The following is an 18,677-nucleotide window of genomic DNA, read 5'->3' as shown; positions in this document are numbered from 1 at the left end:
GTAGGCAGGAGTTCAGGAGGTGATTGTCTATAGCTATCTATAAAACATGGTGGATGCTCTCATGGCTTGAACTGCATTTCAGCCAGTGATGTTGGTGATTTTGTCAAAAGTGATGAAATAATGACGGCATCAGATTTTGATCCAATATGCAATAACATCTGTCTGATTGGCAAATGCTCAATTTTTCAGCATGACAATAGTCACAAACAGACTGCCAATGCCGTAAAAGCATACCTCGATAGAAAAACACTGTCATTCATGGATATTATTATTATTATTATTATTATTATTATTATTATTATTACATACGGATCTTTTGGTGGAGCTTTTACATTTGAATGAGCATAAATAAATAAATAAATAAATAAATAAATAAAAGAAAAAACATGGGGTATCAATCGTAAAGTTGACTTTCTGTTTGATTATCATTCGGTGCTGTGTCTTGCTAATGTTGCCCTTATCAGAGCATTTTAAGGCTGAGTAAACTAACTGTGAAATAAGAATCGTTGTTTAAAGCGTTTAGCTGCCCCCTCGGGGCTCATTAGAATTGACGGGTGAGTGGGTGCTGCTGGGTGTAATGTTCCTTTAAAGAGCGCTGCCCCCCGCAGCGTCGTCATTGCGCAGAGCAGTTTGAACCAAAAAGCGGAGTGACCTTCCTCCGCTCTCAGTCTGAGAGGGGCAGCACTGAAGCAATAAGCCGGTCACAGCTCCCGCGGTCCCCCCGCTTTAGCTTCAGAAATGAACAACAACTTAGTCGGAGATGAAGTCGGGTAAGATCGGTTTAACAGAGCCGTGCACGGCATCCATGCGGAACCGTGAATCTGTTTGTGACTTTCTGTTAGAGCGCTGTGTTGTCAAGCTGTCAGTTGACAGCTAACGTTAGCTAGCAGGCTAAGCTAGCCTGAGTAACTTAGCGAAGTCGCTAGCCTGAGGAAAGGCGGCCAAAAAAGTGAAAGTAGTCTTCAGAGTAGCTCAGCCTTTGGTGCCACAGCTCATGGAGAAATTTACCATGTTTGTGTGAAGTGCTACCACTTGTCAGACGAGTACACGGAATTGTAGTTAGTTATTTCTGTGTTGTTTTCGGTTAGCTCCAAGCAACTGAGCTAGTTGAGCTAACGCTTGCCAGCGAAGCGAAAGTCTCCGTTCCTGACTTCGTCGGTGCGAGGACATTTAGCGGGCACTGCTGGAGGATGGAGCATCCTCGTGTGTAGCCAGTCTTCACTTTTCCCACGGTCGTTACAATTGTCATTTGTGTGTTTCAGCAGTGATCCGAGGCACACATTAACGAACTCGCTAGCGCATTTGACAGAAGTACCGTTTGAACTGCCGCTAAACTTCCAGTTATGCAGGCATCATCCGAGTTCACTGGTCCGCATGCGGAGAGCCGAGCAACCGCTCGTTGCTCCGCTCATAGATGGAAATACGGATCTCAGCGTTGAAAGGTGATAGACACGGGCTGTCGTGGTTTCGGAACTCAGTTTGTGTTAGCCTGCTAGACGCCAGGGCTCTGTCCCGGGTAACTTACGTGGCAGGAGGTTTATAAAAAGCCCTTTATTGTCGAGGCCATTGCCTTGAATGTTAGAAGACCAAAGTGACATCCATTGCAAGGACTAGACCTCAACATGAGTCACACTAAACACGGACATTTTAACTGTAGCTGTACTGTGGATATAACCAGATGCTGCATTCGTAGCAGGCTTGCCTGATGTTGTGTAATAGCTGTGTTCCTGGCTGTTTAATCAGCTGTGCTTTCAGCCTGTGCAGGAGAGCTTTCATTTTTTTTAAATCATGCCTTTCATATGTGACTCTGTCCTGACGATTTCCAGATTATCATTTAGTCTGGCTCAAAGTGATGATCAGTGCTCACTTAATGGTCACATCTCCTTTCAGGAAACTTTTTGTGGGTGGATTGGACTGGAGTACCACACAAGGTATGTCACACGGTTTCACCCATGAAGGCTTATTTATATAATTCAACCCTTTCTGCATTGCACTGTTCACGCTGCCTGGTTGTATATCAGAAATTAGTTGTGAATGTAGCATATAGATCAGGTCAGGTCAAGTCAGTAGCAATACAGAGATGATTTCCAGAGATAATAATGAAATAAAATCTTGCTTTAATATCAGTATTATGATGATATACTGACAGTGACTAATGGGGCTTGCATTTAATTGATAACCTGTCACTGAGTCATGTGAAGACCTGTAGAGAAGTAGTTTCTCTTGAGGTTTCAGTAAATTTATCCTTATGATTGCTAAGAGCATGTAGTTAATATTAATTACACATTTTTGACCCTTTAATGTCAAACCCTTCAAAACTCAATATCATGTAATTTTTATCTAATGAGCACCTGAAAGCGAGGTTTTGTAAAACATAACCTGCCAAGGTGGAATTGCTCATTCCTGTTTGTTATTATGAGCACTGTTTTGTTGTGTACCAAAGCATGTGTATCATTTTAATTAGTCCTTAGCCTTGAGTATCTAGAAGCAGACTATGTAACACTCACAGTAACCGTAATTACAGATAATAACAAGTTTTGCATGATATTATTGGTGTAGTGACTTTGTAATATGCATAGACTTGACAGCATACTAGGAACGTATAGTTAGTAGCAGCATTTATTAGATATTAAATCATGTCATTGAAATCTCCGTGGTCATTAATGTGCTTTGTCTGTTATAAAGAACAGGAATATAAAAAGTAGGCATAGTAACGCCTCACGCTTTACTATGATTTCATTCAAACTGTCATTTATGAGCCTTTAATTTTCATATTTCCAAGCAGATAGTGTAAGTGTCCCTGATGGTTTGCTTGTAGCAAGTGTCTCTCGGTATTATTGAATTTTTTGATATGCTGTAGTGACTTTTGATGTGCTTTTCACATCGCAATATAACTGATATATCCACGTGTGTATATATATATATGAACGTCTCTGTTGGGTGTGTGTTTACACTGTCCTCTCATTCAGTCCGAGCCGGAGATTGTCTTGCTTGTTGAAAGCCCTGCACTGTCTCATGCTAGATTGGCCATTGTGTAACATTGCACGGGTGCTTGTCTGTGCTACCAGCACTGAACCACAGGGCTACGTAACTCTGAGCTTGTTTCTACGGTGATGCCTCAGGGCTTCTCAGCAATGAGAAAAAGCAATTACGGTAATGCTCTCCAATGTGACTCCTCATTTGTTCAAACTTGCACGCCTTGCTTGTCCTGCCTCCGTGGGCGTGTGCGGGCCTTACATTTGTTGGTTGTATATTTAGTGCAATGCAAGATGACAGTGGGTCAATGCTTCATTTGCTCTTGAGGAGTTTTAGTGTGTCACTTACTGTAACATTATGTTTTCGCATGGATAGCACAATACCAGATATTCTTCCATAACAATAAAGGTTCCTTAATACCTTTTGGTGTTGCCAGTATAATCCACAGAAAAATAATTTTTTCTCTCAGGTTTTGGTCCAAGTTGGAGTGTCACAGATATTTTTATGGTGTCCTTCAGCATAAAGAAGTCATCTAGTATTTAAACAATGACTGCACTTCCTTCTCTTCATGAGGAAAATTGCTGTGGCTCAATGCTTTTGCTTTGTTATCTTCTCTTCTCTTCTCAGAGACACTGAGAAACTACTTCTCACAGTATGGGGAAGTAGTAGATTGTGTCATCATGAAGGACAAAACTACAAATCAGTCGCGAGGCTTCGGCTTTGTTAAGTTCAAAGACCCCAATTGTGTACGGACAGTGCTGGAGACAAAGCCACATAATCTCGATGGAAGAAATGTAAGTATTTTAACAACAGAAGAGCAGATGGTTGAATCAAACGCAGTAATCTGCCGGCGCTTTCTGTGAGAAAACTGAGAAAAAACCTTCATATTGTATTTCATCATCCACCAGTTAGAAGTTATTTAAGGGAGAGGACAGGTTTTCTTTAGGCCATACATGCCTGGAACCATTAGTACAGATGATGCACTTTGGAAAGACTGACATTAGTTTGCCCGACAAGATTTACCTGTTTAAATGAGTGAAATTGAAATAGGGATGGGTTTCTCCCACGTGCATCAAATCAGTTTCATTCACGTGAGATTTTTCTTGGTTTGCTGTGCTGATAGAAACAGTGCGGGGGGTGAGGAACATTTGAAGGTGCCTTTATTTTAGGCTAATGGAAAACTCTCTCTGTTGTTAGATTGACCCGAAGCCATGTACTCCCAGAGGAATGCAGCCTGAAAAGTCTCGAACCAAGGAGGGCTGGGTAAGAGGAATCTGATTTCTTCTGGGGATGCTAGGCTAGCTGTTTCTACTGGAATAAACCTGGAATAGACCCCAGCCTCTCCGTCCCCTCCTCTTCTGGAGGTTAGGCTATAGCTTGTTTTAATGAGGCGACCTTGAGCTTTTAAGTGTAAATTATATATTTTTTTTCTTTAAAGTATAATAATTTTCTTTTTTCCCCCCATCGTGACAAAAACACAGCCTTTATTACTTTGAGGTCTGGATAACTCACAGAAACATTAAACAATCTGTGACTTCTGTCAGCTTCGATCTCTTACTGCAGGGACTGCAGCAATATCAGCCACTCTCTGGTACAGCTTCCACTTATTTGAAATTGAAGTATAGAATTGTGACATTTTAAAATGTTCCTGTATAACGACACTAAATTAAAATACAGCTGCATGATTGCATTAACTTTTTTTTTTCTAGCCGTCTTATCTGAAATGTGATGTTCTTGTAATTGCCCTCACACATCGAGGTATTATTAAGGAGGGTTTGAACATGAGTTGGCTAATGTGGTGCATCGCTCTCAGCAACAAATTTTCTGAAAGGCAGAAATCTCCGCTCTTGCTCGGATAATTTGTGGGTCGATCAACGATGCTTATCAAACCCCTGCAGACCTATTATAGCCATTTTGTCCCTTTGGGCAGCGGGGACTTTAGTTTTGCTGTCAATATAACGTTTTCATAAGTTGCTTATTTGGCTGTAAGCAGACTGTATGTCAGAAGCTTTTAGAAATGCGGCTCTTTGCTTGCTGCTGCTGCTGGAGCCCCTTTCACTGGCTTTAAGTCATGCAGCTGGTACTGAATGTTTTACTAAGTAAACACAAGATGTAATTGTTAGAAATCATTGTTGTAAACAGCCTCTAGCCCTTACGGCATGTGCAGTGTACAGCAACGGCGAAACGCTTAGTGGTTGAGAATAAGTGGAAGAAGCCGTGTTCTCTGATCTGTGGAGACTAGTCTTTGCATTGACATGACATGTTAAGAATTATACCCCAGGGCAAGAGGAGAACCTAATTTCTTCTGCACTGTCTGAATAGATGATGGCTAACTGGCCCCTTCCCAGAGTGATCCTGTAAGAGACATTGAAATCCATACACTCCCTGTTTTTTTTCAGAAGGGCAGCAAAGCTGATAGCAATAAATCAAAGAAGATATTTGTAGGTGGAATCCCCCATAACTGCGGCGAGCCTGAACTCAGGGACTATTTCAATAGATTCGGAGTGGTGAGTATTGCCAAGTGCATAATACAAGTCAGTTCATTATTGTCATTAAGAGTGCTTGAATGGATGTGACATTGAACAGGGTCAGTACTACAGCATAAAAATATATGGGGCGAGATGCGATAGGACGATTCATTATTTTTCCAAACTGAGCAAGAGTATTTAACTGGAATAAGAACGGACCCTTACCAGATTTCTAAAGCTGAGCCACTGTTTCCCTTTGTCCCATTCAAGGTCACAGAGGTGGTAATGATCTATGATGCGGAGAAGCAGAGGCCCCGAGGTAAAAGCTGATCCTGTCCTTTCCCTCCCCTCTCCATACCTTACCATATTAAATCTAATGACAAACTATTCTGCCCCCCCCCCCCCCCCCAAAAAAAAAAAAAAAAAAAATCCCATTCAGCCCCAGCGATCTCGTTTAGTTAATGCACTGGAACGGGAATTTTGTTCATGGTAAATACAAGCATTAACTGGAACCCATACTAGGTTACTACAGTCAATATCAACCAGTTTTTATTATTGCTGTGGAAAAAAACACTGCCCGCTGAGGCTGCATTAAATTCCTCAAGATAAATGAAGGCAATAATTGTGCATTCGTATATGTATTTTTATAACATAATAACGCAAAACTTTAGCTCAACCTGTGTTGTACATTATCACAGTGGGAATATGTGAATTTTGCATAGGTTGTCTAGCAAACTGGTGTCATAAGAGCAAATTAACTGGCTATCATGAGCGTAACTAGTTCATTAGCATTTAGTGTAAGTGATGGCTTCACTTTTTCAAGTATGTAAACAATAGTTGGGTAAAATGAAGAAGTAAAATTAGGAAACTACTTTTTGGTGTAATTTTTCCTCTTGCTCGTATTCACTTCACTTTCAGTGTGAGAGATGGAAGCAAAGTCCACAGTCCTTATTTATTTGGAGCTAACTTGAGTCTAAAAAAGTCAAACAAAGTTGGTATCTTTCAAAATCGGACACTGCAGTGACCTTTAAACTGGAACCGCTTAAGCAGAGATCTCTTCATAGTGAGTGTAACTAGGAGGACTAAAGACACTTAAGAACTGCTGAATATTTCAGTTTTTAAAAAAGAAAAACAAATACACCTTAAAACAAATATTGACACTAGATTTTTACGTATCAAACGTTTTGTTTGTTTTGTGGCTGTCGCTGTCCATAACCAATCAAATGTAACGTGATATTTAATTACCAGTTAACCTCCCCAGCATTATTTGGCCTTCAAAATGACATTGAAAAAATATGTTGTGCAGTTTTAATACAGCTTAGTCAAAATATTCCATTCCTAGTGCATTTTGTCATTTTCTTTACAAATAGCTGAAATAAAAGGTATAAAAACATATTCTTAAAAAAAGAAGAAGAAAACAACGCATACTAAGGATGCAAATTTGTCTTGAAAACCACAATTAATCACCATGAAGTAAAATGACTTATTTTATCTTTTTTATTTACTAAAACTGTTTCCACTAGTTATTAAAAATGATCTCGGAAACAAGCTAAGACTAACTAACTGAAAAAGAGACATTTTGCAGGAAAAATAGGTGCTCAAAAAAACACAGTACTTAATCACACTGTGCAACTGGCGTATTGAGAACACTTTGAGCGTGTGAAGGGGGGGTTTGTCCTTCAAAGAGGCTGGTTGCAGCCTGTTGTCTGGAGAACAATGGAATCATTTTAAACCCTTTTATTTCCCTTGGACTCCTCAAAACTTTCAGAGACCTAATTTTGAACTTCAGAAAGGACCTTTTATGTTTACCCACTTAAGTCATAAATGTATCATGAGTGTGTGACATGTGTCGACACTTTTAGCACGGATGGCCTCGCTGGGAATCAGACCCGTGCCACCGGACGCGATGGTGTCAGGCCCTGCCCACCGAGTTACAGTCACAGCTGCTTCATCTGCATTTGTCCTACATAGAAACGATGAAGCGGTCACTGATCCACAACACGCACCCCGCCTCTCCCTTCAGAACCCACTCTCTGTTCACTCTCTGTTGGGGAAAAACCCAGAATAGTTTGCCATTGGATTTTAACATGATCTATTGCACAAGTAACAACCATTACATAATCTTTAATAGTGTAAACCTTCTTTTACTAAAACCGTTAGATGCTGATCATTGGAATAAGTTTTCTTTACCTTTATTTAGAAGTAACTGATACTTGTATCTTAAATGGCATAGTATGTGTTTTCCCATACGTAGAAAGTTAAGTATTTTTGTAAGTAAGCCCTTTCTATTTTTTCTTTCTTCTGTCCCCCTTCTTCTTGTGAATGGTTTGAATGTGATTAACGGTGTCTCTTAAGATTTGTCTTTTCTCCTTTAGGTTACTGTGTATTGATGGGTAGCACAGAGGTACAGGCCAAACGTAAATGCAGCCAATTTATTTTATTTTATCCGTTTGTTTTATTTTTTTTCTTTTTAACTTGGTAAAAAATGAGGTGTACACAAAGCTGCATCTATGCTTGCCTGGACTTGACTGATGATTTCACTCTATTAAGCTTAAGAGCAATTTAAGGAAAGTCCTGTCGCAACAGTGTCTCACGGTTGTGATCACATGATGCTGCAGCATAATTATTATAAATAATAACCTTTTTCCCTACATATAATGAATTTTAGATGTAAAGATTTATATATATATAAGATGTAACACAGACTCTGTGTGGACCAATCTTGCTTAATTGTGACCCCAAAAGGTCAATATTGCCTTGGGAAAAAAGTCTAACTAATTACAACTTCAGTAATAATTTATCATTAAATATTTTCAATAATACAAATTTGTAATATAAAGTTTACTCTGATAAAAAATACTTGATTTCAGTAAATTTGTGTCATTTCTGCATTAAAAATACTTAAACTGTCACTTGAATATAACAAATCTTGGTAATTAGTAAGCCAATAATTTGAAAATGTCAAATTATGTTCTAGTTCTCCATCCAGATGGTCTGTAGTTTGTTAGCTGATATTTTAGGCTGGGTAAAATCCTTACCAATGACACCATATGTCAAAATCTTTAATGGGCCAACTTGGTTTTACATTTAGGTTGGGGAACGGGTCATCGACAGATGTTAATAATAGCAGTAGATCACGAGTCTTGGGAATGTTTGGCAGGGTACTAGAGGTCTCTGAAAATCTCAGTTGTCTTGTAGGACATTTAATTGGATTCAGGTTAGGTCCCCAAGTAGAGATGCGCACCCAACCCAATTCTGCCACAGCGGAAAGTTAATCAGATTGAAAGTAGATCACTGCAGCACGCAGCAGCTTGTTGGCTCTGCAGGGTTTTGCCTCAGATCATCAGATGAAATAATTTCCCGAACAGCCGGCGTGGTCAAAAAGTTGTCGAACTTGTTGATGCACTTTGTGTATTCCCTTGATGAAACAAAACACACCCTGCTCATCAGTGCGGACGATCAGTTGTGGCCTATATCTTTGTGTTACCGTTGTGAGCAATATTTTAATTGTCCATTTTAGGCTTATCCTGGCTGACTCAAAAGTAAAATACTGAATTTGGGAAAGCTTGGAGAAAGCTTTAGGCATTCTACAGTTTGTGTTTCTCCATATTTTTTGTGATGCATTAACAATGGCTGTTGCGAGTGTGTGCTCCACAGCAATATACCACGGGACAGATCAAGGTGGGGTTTGGATGAAACAGCATGAAGTAATTAATTGTAATATTGGCTCAATTGGAATTCATCAGCTACACGTTTGACCTTTTTATGTGACATTTCACTTTAAATCAAACCTGTCACCCTTCATGTTTAACATTTAAGCACTCCATTATTAATCTTCACCAAAAGTTTCTCTGCACAGTAAAGTTTCCTTTAATTCCCCAGGCGTTAGTCTTGGATTTGTATTGTCTGCGACGTCATCCGAACCCCAGGAGCCTCTTGCTCAGTCTTGACGGATCCTCACTCTGCTGAAGCCCAATACTGTTCTTCATCTTGTGTTGTCACAACCCCCCTGCTACCTTGATTCACTCTTGGTCGTTGGCTAGGTTTTGGATTTATTACTTTCGAGGCCGAACAATCAGTGGACCAGGCTGTCAACATGCATTTTCACGACATCATGGGCAAAAAAGTGTGTAGTTGTAGTTTTATTTTACCCTTAAGATCAAACTGAGGCTTGGGCGACAGAGCAGGAACTGTACTGTGATGCTGCTTTATTGCTCAGAGCTAATTTTCTAGTGGCTTCCTATTTGTGAACGCAGCATCATACGGCTCAAAATTAAGTGTCTAATATCTTAAATTGATGTACGTAATATTTTTTTCATCACATTACATGCCTATCTCCCACTTATGCTTTCATAGTTTCTAAAAGCCCTCATCCTTCTCTTGCTGCTATTACAGTTTAAATTGTCGCCCAAGGCTTTGTTTAAACTGACCACTCCTTTAGGATGTCTAAACAAGTTAAATTGTATTCTACGAATTTCAATTACAGTAATTTTCTGGCTCTTGATGTGCTAAAATGGAAACCAAATGAATGAAATGCAAGGCTTTAAATCCAGCAGTCTTCTTGAGATTTTAACTCACCTAAAGGATTGGTCGAGTCACTTCTATTTTTGTTTCTTTGTTTCTTTTTTTCTTTGTTGTTTTCTTTTCTAATGTTTTGTTGGCAGGTCACTTACACGTCAACATGTTTTATTTTCTTTGTTTTTCTTTTTGAAAAGTTAAAGAAAAGCTCAACTCAGTGACCTCAGTTGAAGAATCTCCATACTGTGTCTGTCAATTCTTTAAATCTACCAAATGAGAGTCTGCCACTTCACAGTGTTTGCTTTAACTCGGTGCGTGAAGCAGATGGATGAGGTTTAGTGTACAGAGTCAGTTCAGATAGTGTCAGGTAGGCCGTCCGTCCGGTAAAGTAACAGTAAGTCTACTGTGTTGTAATATTTAAGCACAGCTCTTAACCCACTGCCACACCTCTGATTGTACCATTGTACGGACAATCCAGCTGACACCTCACCTGAGTTACAACCAAACAAAAAGACATTGACTTGGGTTAAAATGGGACTTTATCCGCTCCCTAGGAAAACCACCCCGGAGAGGCAGTAAATGAAGACAGCCTCCTCCTTGCCCTCCATGCAAATAGTAATGAGTTGTGGGCATGAGAAAATGATCGCAGTACAGTTACATCCACTTATGCATATCCTGTTACTGCACATGTGGTTTTAGTGTTTCAAGGTCAGTCCATAGTAGCTGACACGTTGAAGATCTTTCGTAACGTATGTTAAAATGATTTTGGAGAGACACACCTCTCTGTGTCTCCCTTCTTAGATGTTTTTCTCTGTCAAACTTGACTTGGAATAAGTACTCGAGGGAGAACGAACAGTGACAAGATGGCTGTAAAACGAACCGATCGCCACTCTGAATTGGATGTGACATTCAATAAAGACCTCAACTGGAGTCCTCAGTCCAAACCACAAATTAAATGATATTATTAACTACCAGTTAATTTTCTCCAGAAAATACCTAAGGCCAGGAAATTTGAAAGCTTCCCTGAAATGGATTTTATTATTTGCCAATTTAGAACGGCAACAGATTTTCATTCAGATGTCACTGATTATTACATGAAAAAGATGAGCTGAATCCAATTTTGCCAGCCCGACCTGTATACTCTCTGCTGGTACCCGCTCCCCTTGACTTTGCCCTCATTTCTTGTAGGATTGGGGGCTCAACTTAATCCATTGTTCTTGACTTGACATTACCTTACGCTGGGACTTGAGGGAGGCTGGGAGATATGAGTTACAAAATTAGAAATTGGAGCACATCAAACTGTGGAACAAATCCCAATTCTGCTGTTGGGGACTGTACAGAAGTCACGGTATCCATCACTCGTAGCTGAGATGCCCAAGGGAGAAAGTGCTCAGGTAACCGGCGGCGAGGCCACTCCCGGAAACATGTGCATGTAATTAGGTCGACAGAGAAGGAAGAGGGGAGGCTGGGGAAGGTGGTAACACCTTAAAGCAGGGAGGAATTTGCAATTCGTTTTCCTCCCGCAAGGTGACCCCAATAACTCAACCTCTCAGTCTATTTATGGTTGGCTCCCCCTTAGTCTCAGCCTGTTTCTTTGCTCTGGTTAAGTGCTGGCAGCTTTGCCTAGTTATAGACAGCGAAGTTTTGTTATTGGGTCAACACATTCATACTTGACTCAAGGTCACCCAATTTTTTTATATATATATTTATATATAATTAAAATTAAATCAAATGTGGCATTTAATTAACATCGTCTTTATCAAAAATGAAGAAACAACTTGTCAAATTTATGGACAATTGTTGGGATCCAGTTTGAAAACTGTTTTCTCACTTTTGACACAGTATGAAGATTCAGATTTAGATTGAATAAAAAAAAAAAAAAAGACTGTTCATTTGTAGTTTCTGCATGTTTACCTTATATTCTGTTAGAGCTGAGATACCGATCTACATCCATTCCCCCTTAAAACTTATACCAAAACAAAATACAAATGAAATTCTCTGTAAGCGTTAGCTGGAGAAAGGTAAGTCATGACCTTCCATTAGATGTCTTTATCTTTTATATAGGGTAGTTAATGACAAAGAAAAAGACAGACATCTATGTTTCTCAGGTACCTTTCAGATCTTGGATCATTGATTGGCTCTTTGATTTTCTTTTTTTCTTTTTTTTTCCTGGCCAGTGAAATTCCCGATTAACACAGAGTACCTGAGACACATAGCCATACAGCCCTTCTGGCTACACAGTAATATTAATTTATATATAGCTGGCCCACATAAATTAAATAAACATAAAGTAAAATATTTCAAACTGGCCCAAATTGCTGAGATTAAGTATCAGAGCTAGGATAGGTCTGTCTAGGTGAGGGGCTTCATGGACTTTTTACTGGTGTTGCCAAATGTGCCCTCCTTGTCCTTTGTCCAGGTGGAAGTAAAGAAGGCCGAACCTCGTGACAGCAAAGCTCCTGGCCAGCTTGGCCCTGGCCAGTGGGCGCCCAGGGGCATCTTGAGTGCAGCTAATGGTTGGACAGCACAGCCTGCTCAGGGCTGGCAACAGCCTTATGGGCCACAGGGTGAGTGGGAACAAGTCCCAGAGCAGAGCAAGAGAAGCTCACTGTTCAGAGGAAAATCCAATGTTTAATCCTCTGCTTAAACATTAGGTTTGTATGTATGTGTGACAGTTTGAATACTTAACTGTTATGTGAACATTTTATGTTTTCAGTCTAATCTTTTTTTTTTTTTTTCCTTCTCCTTCCTAAAGGAGTGTGGGTGTCAACTACCGGCCAGCCCATAGGTAGGTGTTAGTCCTCCACTTGACAACACAAAAACTGTCTTCTTTTTGTTATTTTTGTGGCTTTCTTGCATGTTGTGTAACTGTTAGACTGCAGATACATGTGTTTTTGCCATGTGATCATGTGCTTATCTCAAAACGCTTGTGTGACAGCACAGGGCTCGCACACGGTGTGGCCCATGGACCGATGACAGTTAACAGTACATGTTATCACTGATTCATTAAGGCTGAGGCTGCTGATAATTTGCTGCTCGAGACAGATGGCAGCATTGAATGGATTCCGGGCCTCCCTCTGCTATTGGTCAGGCTCGGCTTCATATCACCACCTCCGGGTCAACCTGCAGCGCTCGCTGCAGTGTCGACTCTGTGCTCGCTCGCAAGATCCTTCAGTTTCAGATAGTCGTCTGCTTCAGTCTTTAAACAACTTCTCTGTGCACACTTTTAATCAGAGAATCTGTTTGATGCAGTTCATATGTATCCTATTATTGTCAACTGTGCTCAAGTCTCATTAGTCTTTGTTATTCTGTGTTGGGGTAGGCGGGTATGGACCTCCGTTGCCAACAGGCCGGGGAACCCCCGCCCAGCCTCCGTCGCCTTTCAACGCATTCCTGGTCACGACCCCGGCAGGTGGCTTTGCTGCACCTCAGGGCTACCCTCAGCAGGGCTACAGCACCGCACCTCAGTTTGGTCAGTCGTACTAACTCAGTCACATTTTACTACTGTTGATTGGTAATGCTGTGTATAAAAATAAGTTAATAGTTTGGAGGCCAGTAGACGGTGACTTTTATTTATTTTTAAAGCATTTGAAAAAAACATGTTTAGTGCAGCGTCACTGAAGAAAAGAGAAGAAAATTTGAAACAATGATTTAAGTCATTTTTGTAACAATCACAGTTTATATTTATGAAAGACATGTATTGGCCACACAGAGCTTTGGTTCTTATACCCCTTATGTGGTCTAGGTTTAGACTGTTAGACAGTGATATTAGGTGAATAAATGGTAGTTAGTGCCTTGACTAGAAGTGTTTTTTGTGAGGTGGTAATGGTGTCAGAAATCATCCACTTTTTTTCTCCTTTTTTGCACACAAATGGTATAAAATGCTAAAGCAACGCTAGAAAACGTTCTTTGGGGTGAAAAACAAATACAAATCATGATATGTCTTTCCAACAGGTTACAGTTTCGGCACACCACAAGCAGACCAGTATGCTCCACAGGTTCCTCCTCCACCCACGACTCCAGGAACTGCACCGCTGGGCTTTGCACCAGCCACCACACCGACTCAGGATTTGAGCAAAGCTCCCACCGGGCAGCCTGACTTCACTTATAGCCAGTATGGTAAGACGGGCTTTGTGCATAAAGAATGCCGCCTCTTTTCTCTCCCAGTTGATTTTTCTTCACCTCTCGGTCCTGCCCGTCTCCCTGGTTATTTTACTGGGTGCAGCTACAGCCTTTTTAGGTTCATGAGTATTCCCCTTAGACGAGCAGGAGCTTGCTGATGGTACCATTTAGCTTGAACGGCTACACATGCATACATGCTTTCTGCATAAATGAACCCCTCTGGCTCTGCCAAGAAGATCACTGCTGAAGTTTCGCCATACCCAGGAGTCCTCAGCAGTCATTTCAGTTGAGTGTTTCCGGCGGGCCCTGGATTGATAAAAGATTGGTAGGTCTTGGTAGGTTTGAATTAGATCATCCTGCCTTGCGATGTTTGTTTTTCCTGTTTTGTTTTGTTTTTATTTTAAAAGGATTCCAAACTTGGCCTGAACGTGCAAACCATTTGATTTGATTTGGTTCAGGCACTCCTGCTTTTCAGTTAATCCCTTCGACCCTTCCTCCTCTTCCATGTTGATGACTTTGCTGGCTTCTTTTCCCAGACTTGGCACGATTCCCATAGAAGAGCACCAGCATGACAATATTATCTTATGAAACACTGTTTCTGGAATATGCCGTGTCCAATCTGCCAAGCCACCTATCAGATTTTTTTCACCATGTTCATCATTGTTATTGCACTGGAGCTTTGCATGCTTGTCTGCAGAATGTGACCTTTTTCCACTCTGTGTTGTAAATGCATAGAGATATTGGAGTACTGGATTAGTCATTTTTGACTAATGTGTCTGTAGGTTGTACTTTGTGGTTTCTGTCTTTGTGGTCTTTGAACAGTGCTGTCGACCAGTCTAACAAAACCTTTAGATCGTGTTGGACCACATTTCAGTCAGCATTCAGTGCCTTGAAAATGAGACAGTTCGCCAATCCACTTTAGTAGAAAACAATGATTTGTAGTTTGTATGATTTTAAGACTGTTAGGGGCCTGAATCACATGTTGTAAATGCACGATGGAGAACCGGCGATCACGCTGAGAGCACAAATGGAGGCCGGAAGTTTTCAGATGTGAAACAAAAGGCCGAGATAAAAACTAACCAGCATCCATGGAAAAGGAGCAGTCTTTGTCTTTGTTCAACACCGAGCCATTCACTTACATAACCACACAGGCAGATAACAGTCAGATGCTCATTCATAGCTTCCATCCAGTTTCTTGGCTGACTGGTGTTATTTTATTTTTTTATTATCATTATTATTATTCTGACTTGGCTTCCAGCTGCTTCCAACTGCTTAATCCCACATCTACAGCAGTCCTGCGATTGCTGCCAGTCATGACAGGTGCCCATCTTGTTCAGTGTTTTGTGCCTGTGCTTATCCTCCATCCAGCTTTTTTGCTTTTACTGTTCAGGCACTTTGTCTGCTTATCAGTTGGTAGAAACAGCAGAGCCTTGCGAAGGTTTTGTGAAATGAGCATAAAACACGGAGCTCAAAAGTGACGCAAGATTTAGATACTGGATAAGTTTGTGTGTAAAACTAGCAAATGGTTAGTTTGGCTTTTATTAAAGTGATGCTTGTCTTAAAAGCAGCAGTTGTCGAAATGCCCTTGAGTGCACTGCCAAGGTGCATTCGATTTCTAAGAGAACTGGGGTTATTCAAGTAACCAAACAAAGAGATGAAAAGTGCACACAGCAGTGACACAAAGACTCCAAGTGGCGTGTTGAAAGATGGGAAACAAGCCTAGAAATGTGTATCATGGTAGACCAATGGTTCTCTTTCTTGTTTCTAGCTGCTTCCTACCCGTATTTTCAGGCTTCTTACTTGTTTTGGTGGGTTTTTTTGTTGTTGTTTTTTTTAGAACAATGCACATTTCACAAAATTTTGCGAGACCAGGCTGGCATGATAAAGTCAGGTGTGCTAGCAGCTAGCTCACACATGTGTTTTGACTTGTAGGCGAAGCTGAAAAGAAATGCATCGCGGAGCATAGTGCAGACCCATTAAATAAGTATAAATGTACAGCTCTGTTAGCTCAGTAAGAGGGGGAACTATGTAAAGTAGTCGGCCAGCCGTATGTGGGTTCAGTCAACCTGGTCTCCTCATCTCCCTGATAGGCTTGGGTAACTACCCTCAGGACCCCTCTGCCTACGGACCAACGCGTCCTTCTCACAGTTATGGTCAGGATGAGCAGGGAGGATATAGTTCAGGTAGGTGCCAGCATCGTCTTCTCCAACCACAAAAGCAGCATTTGTTCAGTAATACAGTATTTAGAGCTGCAACTTGGTTCTGTGCCTCTTTTCTTTTGCTCTGTGTTGAGTATTTTGCATGTACATTTTGCATGTACATACAAATTACTATTTGTATTCTTGTATAGTAAAATCAAGCTATTGCAAGCCCCAAAGCTGAGTGGATTTGAAAGAAATTTAAATTTGGCAAGCTTAGCCGTAGGCCTGCCGTTTCCCTCAGCAGCTGTAGCTTTACTATACCAAGACTGACCACATCCTCCTTTTTTGTTCACTTTCTCAGTCTGCATTGCTTTGCTGGTTGTTAAAGGATGATCTAATTGTCAGAAAATGTGTTCATGGTTCAGTTATCTCTATGCATCAGCAGTCCATTCAACCATTGTTTCTTTTCCCCATGTACTGTCTCCACATTTTAGCTAAAGGGGTGAGAAAGGAAAGAAGATTTAAAGAAGGCCACGAAACCAGTAAATTTCAATTTCTCTCAGATTGTTCTGTCTCACGGTCCTGTTGGGATCACTCCTCGTTTTAGTTCTTTTCCTATGAAATTTTGTTGTATTTTCCAATTTTCACCATTTTCTTTCTCTCTTTTCAATTCAGTTATTCAGAACTATCTCTGAAATGCTTTGTTTTCTGTTTGTTTGTTTTTTTTTGGTGACACATTGATACCTTCACTCTTTTGTTGACTGGCTTTTACCAGGGTTGGAAAATAATCAGTCGCCATGAGCAGGTTTCAGCAGTGTGAGCAGTGCTTCTGTTTTTTGATAAGATTGGTTTCCTTCCCTGGGAGTCACTGTGGTTCCCTCGTGTGTTTGCAGGGAGATGGTGCCACCGCGTGCGTGTGCGTACGCGAGAGTGTGTGTGTAGGAGAACATCCTAAGTGTCTCAAACAATGTTTTCCTCAATGAAGCCATTTAAAAATGTCCCTTAAATTCAACTGAAATTTTCCTTTTACTGTTTGTTTGAACGCACACAGGTTTTGACATAAAAAGGCTCATTGAAGGATTACACAACTAGTTGGAAAAATCCACCATGAAACACTGAGAAAACTTAAATTTACTGTCAAGCAGTGCTTACTCTGTTTCTAAACCCCTGTTGTTGCTTGGTTAGAGCTGCACAAAACTGCTTCAAAGCTGCAAATGTAGCACCTGCACCAAGCAACACGCACAGCAGTGTGTCCTGTAATATTTGGAATATGGGAGCAGTGTGAGTACAATAAGAAGCAGTTGGTGTTAGATTTTTCCTTAAAGTACAAACTGTGAATATTTTACATTAAATTTATTCAGTAAAAGGATTTAAGGCATTAGCCTTCTATCGAAACACCATCCGGTGAACCTGACATTAACGTCACCCCCTCTGTCCTGTCTGCACCTGTCCTGTGTGTTGTTCACCTCAGGGTACGGTCAGGACCTGACAGCCTTCGGCCACAGCTTCGCAGACCCCAGCCAGCCGACAGCCTCGTATGGTGCACCGACAGCACAGCCCACCGCTGCTCCCCAGCCTGCCGCCAGCGCATTCGGCAGAGGGCAGAACCACAACGTACAGGGCTTCCACCCGTATCGACGCTGACCACCACCACCATCACCCCTTCCCAGGCAGGACCGCTGTGTAAAGTTCAAAAATAAACAAAAAATAAGAAGTCAGGGAAATCTGTGTTCTTGCTAAAATGCAAAACTGGAGTTCTGGATGTTCTTTAGGAATGTTGAATGCACACAGTTTGTGAAACAGGAATTCCAGTAAATTTAAAAGGGTATTTTTTGTCTTTTTTTAAAATTATTTTATTTTATTTTTTCGTTTTGCATAAATTAAAAAAAACATTCAGCAGAAAGAAGCTTTTATTCCCCACCCCCAACCCATGTTTTATAGTAGAAATAAACTACTTTGCAATAATTTTGTCTGGTCAAACACTAGCACAGAGACTATATGTAAAGAGACTTGCCTATGAATATGTATATTTATGGTGGACACAAATGAAAACAGGGTCTCAAGTTTCCTCAGCTTTAAATTATAGGGAAAATGTTTTTATTTTTCATTTGGTGAATTTTGTTTACTTTCTGAGCCTTTAAAGTTTGTTTAAAATGGAGATTATGAATATATATATTATACACAAACTGTGCAATTTTTTAAAAAGGAAAAAAAATTTTGTACTATAAATGTACACTTTGCTTGTTTTTTTATTTAAAGATGTAGACTTCCCTCAGGTGGCTGTTTTGGGTGCATTTTTGCACTTATGCAAAAAGTAAAGATGAAAAATTATTACAAAAATAAACGTTTTAAGGATAAAATCATTCTCGCTGATCTCAGTTGTGTTTCTATCTGGTGTTTTGTTTTGTGTTTTTTTTTTTTTTTTTTTTTTTTTTTTTTTTTTAAAGGAGGA

The 18,677-nt window shown here is 40.4% G+C and overlaps 1 protein-coding gene across 5 annotated transcripts; it reads left to right on the top strand.

Moving 5' to 3' along the window:
• The first annotated feature begins 514 nt into the window (after nucleotides 1-514).
• Nucleotides 515-18,588, top strand: dazap1 (DAZ associated protein 1). 5 transcript variants are annotated; one of them, XM_085248044.1, is made up of 14 exons: nucleotides 515-770; nucleotides 1,891-1,931; nucleotides 3,604-3,770; nucleotides 4,174-4,239; nucleotides 5,379-5,483; nucleotides 5,715-5,763; nucleotides 9,488-9,570; nucleotides 12,382-12,529; nucleotides 12,718-12,750; nucleotides 13,285-13,434; nucleotides 13,917-14,081; nucleotides 16,175-16,267; nucleotides 16,720-16,767; nucleotides 17,697-18,588. In XM_085248044.1, exons 1-14 carry the CDS (start codon nucleotides 739-741, stop codon nucleotides 17,867-17,869), a joined length of 1,353 nt encoding a protein of 450 aa, XP_085104170.1. In that variant the 5' UTR covers nucleotides 515-738; the 3' UTR covers nucleotides 17,870-18,588. The 5 variants fall into 5 exon arrangements, with proteins under 5 accessions (XP_085104170.1, XP_085104168.1, XP_085104172.1 ...); XM_085248042.1 differs by having other exon boundaries at nucleotides 539-770; nucleotides 5,376-5,483; XM_085248047.1 differs by lacking the exon at nucleotides 515-770 and adding an exon at nucleotides 1,360-1,442 and having other exon boundaries at nucleotides 5,376-5,483.
• The last annotated feature ends 89 nt before the right edge of the window (nucleotides 18,589-18,677 follow it).

The sequence above is a fragment of the Mchenga conophoros genome, linkage group LG15 (assembly GCF_057382185.1).
Source record: "Mchenga conophoros isolate Kocher_MC1m ecotype Shallow Benthic linkage group LG15, M_conophoros_male_GT1.1, whole genome shotgun sequence".
In the NCBI taxonomy this organism is placed as follows: domain Eukaryota; kingdom Metazoa; phylum Chordata; class Actinopteri; order Cichliformes; family Cichlidae; genus Mchenga; species Mchenga conophoros.
Note: the sequence above shows the minus strand (reverse complement) of the source record. Positions and strands in the feature narration are given on the sequence as shown.